Raw genomic sequence first — 14,410 nt, forward strand, 5'->3', positions numbered from 1 at the left:
CAGTTCAAAGGGTTTAAAAAACAAAGTCAGGACGAGGAGTGTGTTTTTCTGTTTTGCTTTTCTCTTTTTAACCCAAAAAACATCAGAGCGAAGGGAATGTGGAAGTCACCTGTTGGGTATCCGCTGTAGAAAATGACCAGTGCTGACAAAGCTAACAAGAGGAGGGTTGTGAAGTGAGTTTTTCCGAAGCATTCCCAGGGATAGGTTAAGATGTCACACGGCTTTACCAGCTGGCCTTGGCAATGCCGGTGCTGAAGGTGAGAGCAGGGACTCGGCGGTGGACTGGCACTCTCCTCCTTCACACCACAATGCTATGGAAAACTGATGAGAAGCTACACACATGTGCTTTATTTTCTGGTTGACTAAACATGCATTCTAATACTGTACTGTACATGAAAGGTCCTGGCAGATTGTGCTTTTTCTTAGCATCTCTGCAATGCATTACTCTTAAAAGAGACTGCGAAGCACTTAAGAGCTGCAGGCAGATGTTTGAGTGAATATGAGCCACTGGCTAATCCTTCTTTCACATGGTATGAGGTTGTGAAGGACAATCATGCAGTTGGAGTTTGTATCATGAACATCGTGGAACTGCTGTGTGTGTATTAGTGGTGAGGAAAACTGCAGTTTGGAATGACCTGAGAAACCATATAAAACAAAATATATTTATTTTTAAAAATCACCTCAAAGCTCGACAGCGACGTTTCTGTGAGGAACTTTAGTGACACAACAAGAGAGAAAGATGATGATTTGAAATACTGACCTCAACGCTTGTCTTCATGCCCTAATTTACGGGTTTTAATTGGCGCCATCCCATCTAGGAAAATGACCACGCGTTGCCTATTTTTACATTGTAAAGCTTTTTTTTCCTCCCCAGCTGTACATCTCTGCGTTTCTCTTGCATAAGTGTCTGGAATGACTGGGAAACCACTTCAAGATGACATACAATCCAGCTTCACCATAGTGGAAGAGCTTCCAGACGGCAGACCAAAGTAGGAAGGGGGTGGGCCTGCTTTTAACCAAAAGATCCACTTGAGCTCAAACTCCAGACATGAAGCACCGCCTCACTGATTAAGATCATCTCAAAGGCATTGGCTCCATTAAACCATTGGGGAAATTCTGGAAGAATAAAAAAAAAAAACTAATCTGTTTTCCACATGCAGATGGATGCGTGCAATATCAAATTCCAGATGTCAAAATGATGTTTTATTCTCTGTGAAAGCGAGTGCAGAGGGAAAGAGGTTTATACCGGGAGGACTGTTGGCTGGCTGCTAAACTACTGCATGGGCCAAGAAGCTCTGCAGATGCAGCGCAGGAAGAGAGAAAAGACTTACAAACCTTCAGCAAACGTAAAGAGAGGCTGTAAAGCGGAAATGTTGCGTCTGGGGCAGGCTGGGGCTGATCAGCCAATAAGCTGGGGCCTTGTTGGGCTGTTTTACAGTATCTGCATCACTGCACAGCTGTGTGAGAACATCTGTTTTCCTCACTTTGCTATACGGACCATTTGCAAACACGCTGGCAGAAACATATGCACAGAAGAATGCGGCGAAGCTTTGGATTTTGAGGAAATCTAGTGACGTTTTGAGTCCTAATCTCTCTTTCCTTTTAGTTGTAGGATCATTTAATTTTTGTAGAGGTAATCTTTTTGAATGAAGATAAAACAGAAACAGACCTTAGTCTGAGCAACCAATTAAAAGCCACAAACTTTTTGAAAAAAAGTCCCATTATTCCCTGATATACAAAACTGGTGCATATCTGCAATTTTTGACCCATTTCTGGGTTGATGGAAATGCATCCTGAGGCAGATTCTTTTTTTAATATATTTTTATGCACTGTTAATATTCAAAGCATTGACAGAGGAATATACATACAATTTGGCACACATGGTTTGGACCAACAGAAAAAAAAAACTTTATCACATTTAAAAGGAGTGCAGGTTAGCAGGTCCCCACAGAGTACTGTATGAGCTTTGAACTTTAAACCCTTGGATAACAAAAAACAAAACAAAACAAAAATATAAAGGTAAATCAAAAATAACATAGTAAGTAAAACACTTTTCTTTCTTTCTTTTTTTTTTTTTTTAACTGAAGCAATTGTTTCTCACATGGCACTCGGAACAGAAGCACCGTCCACAGGTTCACAAAGGGAGCCCAGCAGATTAGAACAGAACACTAACCAGAGGCTGACAGAGCACAATCACTCCCCACACCAGTATGGCGGTCGCACTCCAGTCCATCTTACCCAGCTCCGCGTTTTGTTTCTCACAGCCAAGAAAGAATGAACGCATTTGAAAAGTTAGGGCACATGAGTGGAACCTTTAAAACATTGGATGCGTTTGTGCCACCTGTTCTGAAAGGATGAGAAACAGGCTGCAAATCTGGAGCAACAAAAAAAAAAGAAAAGAAAGAGGACAACTCAAAGCCAGGCTGAGACTGGAGTGCCACCGCCATGCTTGCAAGTGCATTAAGATCAGCGAGCAGAGTGCAAAATACTAATACCAACTGTCCTCATAACACAGGCCTCTTATCAGACAGGAGGGAGAGATGGAGGAGGGTCGATGTGAAGCTACGTCGTTCTGTAGCAGAGTAGTGTGAGGTGGAAATGTGGCAGGGAGGGCGAGTGATTTTAAAACCTGACAAACGACCTGAGGACACACACGTCTTCACACACAATGGCACACCACACACAGCACATGGGGGAGGCCACTCATGCCAACACATTTTTTTTTTTGGAAAGATTTTTTTTGTTTGTTTTTTACAAAGTCACTAGTCACCATCTGAGTCTGAACACTGAAGCCAGATCCAGAGGCAGGCAGGCAGGCAGGTAGTCAGTAAGGGTGTCATGTTTAAAGACGATGATTCTGAGATGAAAATTTCAATGTCCATAAGCGGGGCAGCAGTGTGCGACTCAAGCAAACGAAGGGCCACTGACACACACTGTTGGCATTAGAAACTGAACAGTGACTTCACACAAGCATTAGCACTGTGTAGAACAGCTAGTAGTTACAGGTAGAAAGAAAAGCTGAATTTTATCACGTGATTTATCATCTCCACCCTTTTGGCAGACACAGTGTCATGTAAAATGTTTCTCTTCTGTTTTTTTCTTTTTGTTACACTTAGATGTTTCACATCATTAAACACATCCTAATATCAGGCTATGGTAACCTCTTTAAATAAAAACTTTAAATACTGACTTATTAAGAATAAAAGGTATCCAAATCAGACTGCATATACAGAAGTAATAATTCAAAATGCAGAGTTTAGTTTCAGCCACTCTGTATTGATCAAAATGAGAAAATCTGACAACAGGAATGAAGCACATCACACCCCGACCTAAACAAGTTCACAGCCATTTCTGAGGTTTTGGGACTCCAGTGAACCACAGTAAGAGTCGTTACTCACAAATGGAGAAAACATGGAACAGTCGTAAACCTTCCAAAGAGTGTTGGGTCTACCCAAATGACTCCATGAGCGCATCAATGACTCACTCAGGATGTCACAAAGAACCAGGAACAACATTTAAAGCACTGCAGAAGCGATTTTTCTTAGTTAAGGTCAGCGTTCACGATTCAATAATAAGAGATTAGGCAAAAGTGGCATCCAAGGGAGAGTGGACAAATAAAAAGAATTAAAATAATTCTGCAAAGTCAAATGGTACAAAGTAAAAACAACCAACTTAATTTCCAGTTATTGAAAATGCGAGACGGCAGTGCTTGTTGCCAAGGGTGGCATAACCAGTTATTAGACACAGGGTTATTAAATTTAGCAGACAATTGCTTTTTCCCCCAATGCCAGACTGATTTGGATAGCTTTGTTCCCTTAATAAAATTATCGATTGAAAACTAGATGTTGTTATTCATTCTAATTATAATTGATTTGCTTGATGAACTGTTTAATGTGGTTAAAAGAAAGGAAAAGAAGAAGAAAATACTTCTTCACACCGCTGGAGTTGTTAAAATTACTTTTTTTTTTTTTTTTTTTTTTTAGCTTTTTTTTAAATGTAAATGTAATATTATACATTAATAGCCACAGTTACGAACCCAACTATCAATGTAACATGTTAGACTTTAGACAGAGTTGAAATAAGGCTAGTCGAGTGATATTAAATGCTTTAAAAAACAGCCTGGCCTGCTGTTTTGATTCATATTACTAAAACATCTTCAACCTGTTGAAATACCGGCTGACAGCACCAACTGCTGGCAAACGCAGAGTCAGAAGAGCATGAAGGAGACACAGAGAGAGGGAAGAAAAAAAGGAGAGAGAGAGAGAAACCACAGTGCCATCTCTGACGAGCCTGACGCCTGTTGCTATGCCGACCACAAAGAGGGAAACAGAAAGAGGAGGAAGAGGAAGGAGGAAGAGGGAGGAGGTGGGGAGGCGAAGCGCGGACAACAGCGCCGGCTGAATTTGCCTCTCCTGGGTCACTGTGATCGAAAAGAAGCGAGGAATGCAATGAAATTCCTCTTGGAGGTTCAGGGAGGAAAGAAAGTCCGGAGCAAAGGAGAACAAAAAAACGAAAGAAGAAGAAAAAAAAAAAACCCTTCACCCTCTTCACTTGCTCACTTCAAGCGCCTCGCTGTCTTGGTGCGACAGCGGCTCTTTCATCGCATTTGGAGCGTGCATGTCTGTGTGTTTGCACAGAAACAATTTCTCTCTTAATTGGCACCCTGAACTTCTTGCCAACAGTTGGTCGGCTAGAAAAATCTGTAACTAAGGAGAAGGAAGCTGGAAAATAATATCAGCCAGGCTATTCAACAGAGCACAGAGAGGCTCATTATGAGAGGAAAAGCAAGGACATGAACTCGGGTGGAATTTGATGGGAAAGAGTTTCCATTGCTCTGAAGCTTTAATAATTTTTTTTTCTACGTAGTTAAACATGATGAGCGAAAAAACTACAATGAAAATATCTCCAGGGAAGATGAGGAGCAACAGCCAATCAGAAGCATCTCTGACTCATCAGTAGTGACATAACTAAGCTGGACACAGAAAACAAGTGCGGATGGGTGGGTGTGGTTCTCGGTTTATCTGCCTGCCTTCGGTGCCTGTCTGTGGGTCCGGCTCGTGGGTGAGTTGGGGTGGTGGTGGTGATGCTGTGGGAGATGTGTGTGTTGGTGAGGGGTGGGGGGGACTCAGCACAGTGAGGGGGGAGGGAGGAGGCGGCAGGTGGAAGTCAGAGCAGAACAATTTAACACGGTGGGAGTCGAGATGCAGAGGGGGCACGGAGGGTCAAGGGTGGGGCCGGAGTGTGAAAGGAGATTACGGTTGTCAGGGAGATGGTAATTTGCCCCCAGGCTCGGACCAAACCCACCATCCTCCACAGCTCTCCTGATGCTTTGATTCCCAATAGCAAAAATCGATTAATACTGTGAGGGGCAGAGGGTGGGAGATGTGATTAGAGCATACATGGGGTCTGAAGGATCAGATTTTTTTCTTCTTTTTTTTTTAAGAGGTAAATATGAGGGACAGAAGAGGAAACGGGAGGTGGGAGCAGCCATGCCTGAGTAAATCACCCAGTAGGTGAGGCAGAAGGGAGGTAAATGTCCAATTTATCCCAACTCCTTCCCATCTTTGCAACCACTCCACCCCCATCCCCCTGCAGCTCCACCACCAAGCTCATCCCTGCCACCTCCCCTGCTCCCAGGACACAAACTCCCTGCTGCTGGTCTGCTTGACTATCCATCTTTCCCTCTCACTTCTCCTCCTTCTTGGCCTCATCATTCTTCTCCTCCTCCTTCTTGGGCTCTTCCTTCTTCTCCTCTTTCTTAGGCTCCTCTTTCTTCTTGTCATCCTTCTTCTCCTCCTTCTTTCCATCGTCCTTCTTCTTGTCGTCCTTCTTCTTATCCTCCTTCTTCTTGTCCTCTTTCTTGTCCTCCTTCTTGGCCTCTTCCTTCTTCTCCTCCTCCGGCATGGGTTCGGTGGTGAGGATCACTTTGCCGATGTTGTTCCTCTCCTGCATCTTCCTCATGGCATCGCCAACCTGAAGGAAGAGAGTTGGACAATCAGAGAAAGCTGGATGACAGGACAAATAAAGCAAAGAGCACAAAGACATTCGTCTTTCAATGAGAAGAAGAAGCCATGTCGCTCTCAAACAAATCCAATGTATTATCTGCTGCTGTGCAAGCCTGTTATCTCTAATCTGCTTATTTAATACAGCTGCCTACAAAACTCACTCAGACTTATATTCAAATATGAAGAATATGAGATGTTATTAATGTCTGAAAGGAAATTAAATTCTTATTGACTCTTGCAACAAGCAAAAATATGGCAGGAAAATGACAAAAAAATAAAATAAAATAAAGCCAAAGAAAAAATGAATCTAGAGATCAAACAAAAACAAATATTTCATTGCCACCTCAGTTTATTTAATAGTTTTTGTAAGATTACAAATTTTTTATTTAAGACTTTAAACTTCCTTTTCTATTTGTTTTACCAGTGGTTGAATCACATGGGTCACATGTATTTATTAGAAAAAAATTGTATTTTTGTTATTTAAACTCATGAAGTTAAAACTTACAAACTTATATTCAGCGCCAGCTGTTATTTCAATCTAAACTTATGCAACTTCTGATTATAAAGTGTGTGGTGGGTGTTTTGGTATAAAAACCAAGAAGTTTACATGTCCAACTTTAATGCAACTTTTTCAAAATTGAATGGCTGCACATTTGTATGAAATGTGCCACATCTGATGCACCAGTAATATCTATAAGTCCTTCAAAGTCGCACTGACAGCAACAGCCTTCTGGGCAGACACAATTAAAGTTGTTTTTAGTATATTTAAATATAAAATTAAAAGAAACATTTAAGAAACCATTTAAGAAGAAACATTTTCTGAGGGTGAGAGAGCAAGATTTTCCTGAAGATAGCAGGAAGTAAATCAAAGATGTTCTTTTTAAAAACGGTTGTTTTTCAGCCTCTGACAGCTATGGAGGATGTTAGATTTGAAAATGTAGATTTGAAAAGCACTTGAAAATCTAGGAATTGAAATAATGAGCTACATTCTCATTGGGGAATAAAGGCAAAGACTCCTGTTTACAGCTAGGGCAGCTAAAACGACTAATCACTAACATAAGATTCAGAAACCACTGAAAATTTCACCTCTGCCATGGTTTTTATCTTTGTTTCAAAATGTTGGTCAAACCCTATTTTACAACCACTCCACTGCCGTGAGAGTGGTATGACGTTGACTCAACTCCCAGTTGAAAGTTGCACTTGTATTTCTTCTATGAAAGTTCTTAAAGAGAAATACAAATCACTGGATATTAGTATTGGTGAATCAAAGCCTTAAACAACACTAGAATAATTGTGATTGGTGCATCAATGCCTTTGAGTTTTCACTGTTGGCAAAAGCAAAAATTAAAAGCCGACAGGCTTACGTTAAGCCACTGAGACTCTCTTTTCAAATCTAACGTCCTCTTTTAACGAGACATATTTGGCAATTAGACTGTGGAAGTTCAAATTGAGCATTTCAAGGCAGCACAAAAGACCACAACAAATGAATCAACAAATAAACCTACACTGAAATAGTCTTACCTCTTTTTGCTGTCGGTGAGTTTATATTTTATTACGTCCTCATCTGTAATTAAGTTTTACACACATTCTTGTTGTAGAAGCAACAAACCCCCAGAAATGAGAAGCTGAGGACCAATTAAAAAGACTTTGTCAACATATGTTTGTCTATGTTAGCTTATAATTTTGACTGCTAAATGAACTAATTTAGACAAAACTTGGGGATGTTTGCTAAAATCTCACATTTCTAATCTACATAACATAAAAACTATCTGCAGTCCTTCTTATCTGCTACAGAAAAAGTTCTTATTTTAAAAATACATCTAAGTGCTTGCTCAGTTTTAAAAATGAGAATTTAAAATACGAATCAAATCAGGTTGAGAAGGTAAAATAATGGATGTCTAAGTCTAATGTAGGCTCAGTGATCCTCAGGGAAATGCACATTATTGCTATCAAACTACCAGCAGCACAAATGCTGCACAGATGGTCTTGTTAGTTCTATTTTAAGACTTAAAGATGTGTACATATCATTTAAAACGCGCCCATTCATCCTGACGAGGGCAGATATACATGCTGGTGCCTGTTGCAGAAGATAATGCAAAATATTCCTGCAAAACTAAATGCTCTCCTCTAACAACTGCCCTCAAACCCCCCACGCATGCAGTGATAAATTGACCGAGTGGCTTTCCATCATAATGATGAGTGGAGGATCGCAGCCAAGATCTGCTCCACCCTCCTCCCCTTTTGACCACTGAGCTCTGTCCACTGTCTGTTCCTGTCTTCATCACACCCCCTCTTCCTTTTCCCTCCGATCCCCCGCCCGATTTGTTCAAGGCAGGCAGACCACCTAACGACCAATGCCAAGGCAACAGGGCCATCTCATAGCAACGTAAAGCCTGGCTGAAACGTGGCTCTGACGACTTTGACACGTGGGAACGGAGGAGGGAACGGAGGAGGGCAAGAGAGGGAGTGTGGGAGTCTGGAAGCGAAGGGAGGGGTTCGGCGCAACTGGTATCCTTCAGACAAAAGCCGAGGGATAAGTTCAAGAATTATAAAAATCATTTTCTATGAGAGTGAAAGTAGCCGATAGTCTTTCAATCAACTCTCTTGAAAATCCAAACAGTTGCCCAAATCTCAGGTACACCAACTGCACATAAAACACCAAGCGGAGAAGTACACAGATGTCTTGTCATTTCACTCTAATGCTTCTTATGTTGTACTGTCAAACTTCTCTGAGTTGTTTATGGTTTCAGAAGTTAAAATATTACATGGCGTTTCACTGAAAATTCTTCAGATAAACTCAAATTCTGCCAAACATCTGAGATATCCAATTTAAATTAGACAAACTAGACAATTTAAAAAAGTGAAGTTGAATAAAACATAATCAATAAAACATTAAATCAACAATCTGATGTGTAACGATGGCAAAATGTTTCAATTGTTGACTGTGAAATGCATTGTTGCTGAATGGTGCTATACAAATAAGATTTAATTTGATTTTGAATGTAGAAATATTAACTCTAGATTTTGTGGTGGAGAATTAACCATAACAACTAGCATCAACTAACCAACTCAATGGTAAAACACAGTGGGAAGAAAATAATGCTGTGGAGACACTTTCCATCTGCAGGTACAGAGAAGCAAACTAGTTAATGGGACGATGGCTAAATTCAGAAGAAAACCTGTTAGAAGCTTAAAAAACAAAACACTTAAATCTAATTCAGAGGCAAGTTCGCTTTCCTGCAGGACAATTTTAAATCTAATGGTTTACATCAAACCATATTCATGTTTAAGAACAACCCAGCCAAGATAAAGTCCAGATTGGAATCCAACTGAGAGTAGGAGACAAGACTTGAAAGTTGATGTTCACAGATGCTTTTCTTCTAATCTGACTGAGCTTGAGCTGTCTTTCAAATCAAAATGGGAAAGAATTGAATTCTCTTCATGTGAAAATCTGAAACCTTCACCAAAAGACTTGTGGAGGTAAATCCAGTAAGAAGTGGCTCCATTAAATTTTGATTGAGGGCTGCTGGATAGAAATGTATGCCAGACTGTTTTATTATCCTCCGTAAAATATAATAAAGCTTGTAGTAGCAAGGTGACAAAGTGAGGAAGTTCAAGAGGCCTTTTAGCAAGGCACTATTCTGTCACATGTGGGACGTTTCTGTAGGTTACATTCTAAATAAAAGATCCAGATTTAGAAATATTAAAAAAGCTTGAAATGGCAGAATCACTGTTCAGCAGACTATAAAGTAAATACGAGGACATTTTTACAACAACTTGAGTTGTTTTCCAAATACTTGTCCCATCTATGAACAACTGCTGCACATCATTTATTGCTGGAGGAACTTTTACTACAGTGGATGGAGGGAAAGGCCCCGGGATTTCATACTGCAACACAGTTACCAGAAATTACTTGGTGTACTGCCCTGCATGTTGCTGGGACTCGTCAATTGGTGCAAGTCTTTGAAAACAAATAGCTGTAATAGTGAACTGATTTGACATTCACCCAGAAATCATCTGAACAAAAAACAAAAAACAAATAAAAAACACCATAAGACTAATTCCTTAATGCAAAGATGAAGCAGTTATGTTACAGAACTGAGCCTGTAAAAATAAAGATTAACGACTTCCTTTTAGTAAACAGTTCAATGTGGATTGGACTCAAATGAAGACATTGAATTGTTGCAAACTAAAATAAATTCCTGCACCAACATTTTTTACAAGATATGAAAAGTCATTGCTCTTTATTAGCCGGTGTATTCTGCTTAGCATCTTTAGTAATCAAACCCTTTCATAATCTCAGTTTAAGCATGTTTATGGAAGTTACATTTGAGACTTTCAGACATTTTTAATATCATTTAAATTAATGAAAAATTATCTTCAATAAGTAGGCTAAGCAATATAAAATAACTTTATTTAAATATTCAGCTCTAAAATCTTTAGCAAGATGATTATCTGTGCAAAAGATCAGAGCAATAAAAATCTTGTTGCCTCCTTACAGATTTAGTATTTTTTGCCCAAGTTGCAATGTTTGAAATCAAACAAAATTTAAACATCAGACAAATTAAAATTGTGTAAAAGCAAAATGCAATTTTAGAAAAATAGGTACCCAGGACAGGTCTGGGCTTATAGTCTGTTTAACAAAGTAATTGCACCTTAAGCCTAAAAACTGTTTGCAAATTTAATCGATTACAAACAGGGTCGTTTTTTAAATTTGGTCTTAAGGCAAGACATTCTCCTTGAGAGTTTTCTGCTGAAGAGCAAAATTAATGGCTCCAACAACTGCTTTTACCTTGGATCTGTACGATGAACTCCATTCAAGTCTACAGTGCTTTTAATGTCATATTGGATTTCTTTCTGATTGCTAATGAAAACTCTTAGAAATGGCTTTAGAACTCTTTCCAGATTGCTAAAGCTCAGTGACTTTGTTATCTGTATAATTTATTAAGACTGGATCATGATGTTTTGCCTTTTTAACTCTTATAACCTACTTCATGTTGATTCGTCAAGTCAGGCAGGTCGAACCAAAATAAAAGTGGTTAATCTTTTCATTTACGACTGAGCATGGGATGGCAGTAACTTTTTCCACACTGAGCATCTGTTGATTCATAAAATCGGAATTTGAAAAGTGACAAAAAGAAAGGCAAAAATGGAAGACATGAAAATATTTTTTCAGAGAATTGCAGCTTATGGATCTGCAGGATGAGACGGTCATGCTAATTTCTAAACGTTTGGTGGTTTACAGATTTCTCTCGTAAGTCAAGTACAGACAAGGGGGAAGGGTTGTGATGAATGAGGTCAGGGCGTGGCAATTATACCCGGGTTAAGACAATTCATCCACTGCTCCTTCCCTGGCAGCTTTTTGTCTTTGTGACGCCTCGCGCCGGAGTATCGGTGTCAGCAGACATATGCGGTACCCGTGAGCTTTACACCAAGAGACACGACATCCACCTTCATCTCTTTTCTGTATCTCCACATCATGTTTTTTTTTTTTTCTTCCACACATCAGGGCCCCTCCCTAAGATAGACGCATACGCTGACTAAAGGATGTCACCATAGCAACAGGAGAGAAAGAGAGGAAAAAAAAGAGACACAGTGAACAGGGAGAAAGCAGAGAATAAAGCAGAGAATAAAGCCAGATAGTGAGAGAGACAGAGAGGGAGTCAATAACCTAAGCATGGCAAAAAAAAAAAAAAAAGAAGAAGAATCAGATATAAAGAGCAGACAGATGGAGAGGGAGAGAAAGGGCATCAGATGGTGCAGAAAGACAGCGGGTGTTTCTCTCTGGCCAACCAAAATACTGACCAGCTCCGATTTTGACAACAGAAGATGTCCTTATGACGCTCCCTTTTTTATCCATTCTCCTTCTCTATTCATATCTATTAGCACTGTTAATTCATCTGCAACAATCAGAGCCTGTCGGCCCCAGTGACTTATGCTGCACGAGACACTGAGTGTCTTGTGGACAACTTTCTGTCTCTGAGTGTGAGCCTTAGGGCCACGCCCAGCTGCTGCTGCAGATCCTACCAACAAGCACACAAAGACACAAAATCTACCTGGCATTAACGTGTCTTCAGAGTGCTTCCAAGTTGTAAAAATGAATGTAATTCAGAAATGATTGCAGTCCAGTCACATTAGATTAATCAGAGCAAGAAGAGGAGGGATGGATTCAATCAGATTAACATCCAGATCCAGATCCAGATCTCTTTACGGAAATGCACTTCTGAGCACAAATTAGCCAAATCAAAAAAGGATACAGATCCAAAAATAATGTTGTAAAAATTAAGAAAAGACCTAAATTATAGTTTTAGCTCGGTTTAATGAAGTTTTTTTCAAAATAGCAAATAAGAAGCTTCTTATAACACTAAATCTGTGTAGGTTAATGTAAACTCATACAGGTCCAAATCCAGAAGTACTGAAACATAAAATGATACTTTTGGACTATTTTAGACATTAAAATAACTTTAAACAGTGGAAATGATCTGGAAGAAAATGTTTGTAGTTATAAAACTGTAACATCTTAAAACCTTGATATACAGCGCTGGAAAAAACCCCAACGAAACAAAACAAAACAAAAAAAAACGAAGCTGGCCCTTCAAAGATTTCTCCCTACTTTTATTATAGGCCAAAGAAAACCTGAGTGAATACAAAAGGTTGTCAAATCATAATTTTATTTATTAAGTGTATAAAAATTATCTGAAGAAACTTGACCTTACTTGATAATCCACCCTGCTCTCCTTGCTAAATCTAGAAACAACTGAGATTACTTACAATAAATCAATTTCACAAGCCACACTCCCCTGCTCCTTGTCAGACCTGTAGAATCAACAAATCACTGAGAGCTTTCATCCTTCTGTTCAATCATCAGATGCCAGCGGGTTGCAGATGTTTCAGGCTTGTTTTCACTATGAAAACAGGCTGAATTCTCTGATGTGAATGTAGAACCGACTGAATGATAAACAACCTGAAATTGATCAATTTGAGCTCAACACTTTCTCATTGGTCTATCTAAAAGTGACTTGGGGCAATCTGATGGGTTTCCTTTGATGGGAAACTTTTGAACATTAAACTGAACCCAACTGCAATGCTTGATAAATAAGATCAAATTAGAAATACCAGAATATTGTTGTTGTTTTTTTAACTTGTCTTTGGAATGCCTGTTAAAAACATTAACTCTGAGTCAATGTATTAGAGGTGTGAAAAATTGAGATGGAAATAGCAAAAATTAAAGACCTGCTCAAGATGCCAGGTGGAGTCGATGCGTGGCTTGACTTTGCCCTGCTTGTACAGATCCAGGATGGTGTTCATGGCCTGGGTGATGAGCTCCATCTCCCCATCCAGGTAGCCCAGGTGAAATCCACACACTGACTTGTTGCCTTGAATAAGGCTGAGCGTGTGGATGGAGAACTGATGGTACCAGTTCTTAGCCACGGCGATCAGGTTCTTCCTCTGACCCGCCAACATGTTGGCTGCACCTGAAGGAACAGACGCAATGTAAAACTTGACTCCATTAACTTTACATATTGTGTTTTAGTATTTGGTAGTAATATTGTGTTCAACAGGGCAGTATTATGCATTTTCCATTTTATAGCACAAACAAGTAACTGTTATATATATATATATATATAGATAGATAGATAGATAGATAGATAGATAGATAGATAGATAGATAGATAGATAGATAGATAGATAGATAGATAGATAGATAGATAGATAGATAGATAGATAGATAGATAGATAGATAGATAGATAGATAGATAGATAGATAGATAGATAGATAGATAGATAGATAGATAGATAGATAGATAGATAGATAGATAGATAGATAGATAGATAGATAGATAGATAGATAGATAGATAGATAGATAGATAGATAGATAGATAGATAGATAGATAGATAGATAGATAGATAGATAGATAGATAGATAGATAGATAGATAGATAGATAGATAGATAGATATATATAGTCAGCCTCAACTGTGGCTGACTAGTTATCACGACATCCTTCATCTGTCAACCTTTTTTTACCAGCTTTACAGTAAGAAGATATTCGTACAATGAGCTCAGAAGTTGCGCACTTCAACTTGGTGTTTGCTAACTGTGGGTGACTAGTCTGAAGGAGCTGAGTGGGGCTCCTCCTTGTAGCCCCAAGGAGGAACTTTGTTCTTGATGGCAGGGCTTGGTCCCACCAAGTGTTTGACACAGCTGAGTAGTTCCCATGGAAAATTAAACATCTCAAATATAAGAAATTTTGTTTTTGACACATTTTTGATGATGGAATAAGCTTTAAAAAAGTTGATTTGACATAATAGTGCCTCTTTAAAAAAGTCAAAAGTGGTGATGTTGAAATGTCACATCTCACTTAGGCAATGAGAGCCATCCGCTTTTCTTTGTTTCACCTCTGT

At 39.3% G+C, this 14,410-nt stretch overlaps 1 protein-coding gene across 1 annotated transcript in view; it reads right to left on the bottom strand.

Moving 5' to 3' along the window:
* Positions 1-1,803: 1,803 nt before the first annotated feature.
* The window catches only part of vat1 (vesicle amine transport 1), a 36,700-nt gene continuing 24,093 nt past the window's right edge, over positions 1,804-14,410 (bottom strand). The window contains exons 5-6 of the mRNA XM_055051931.1: positions 13,239-13,480; positions 1,804-5,973 (exon numbers count right to left, since the gene is read on the bottom strand). Of these exons, the coding sequence (XP_054907906.1) occupies positions 5,686-5,973; positions 13,239-13,480 (530 nt within the window). The 3' untranslated portion in view covers positions 1,804-5,685. The remainder of the gene's footprint in view (positions 5,974-13,238; positions 13,481-14,410) is intronic.

Source organism: Poeciliopsis prolifica, unplaced genomic scaffold (assembly GCF_027474105.1).
Source record: "Poeciliopsis prolifica strain line A6 unplaced genomic scaffold, Auburn_PproV2 SCAFFOLD034, whole genome shotgun sequence".
In the NCBI taxonomy this organism is placed as follows: Eukaryota; Metazoa; Chordata; class Actinopteri; order Cyprinodontiformes; family Poeciliidae; genus Poeciliopsis; species Poeciliopsis prolifica.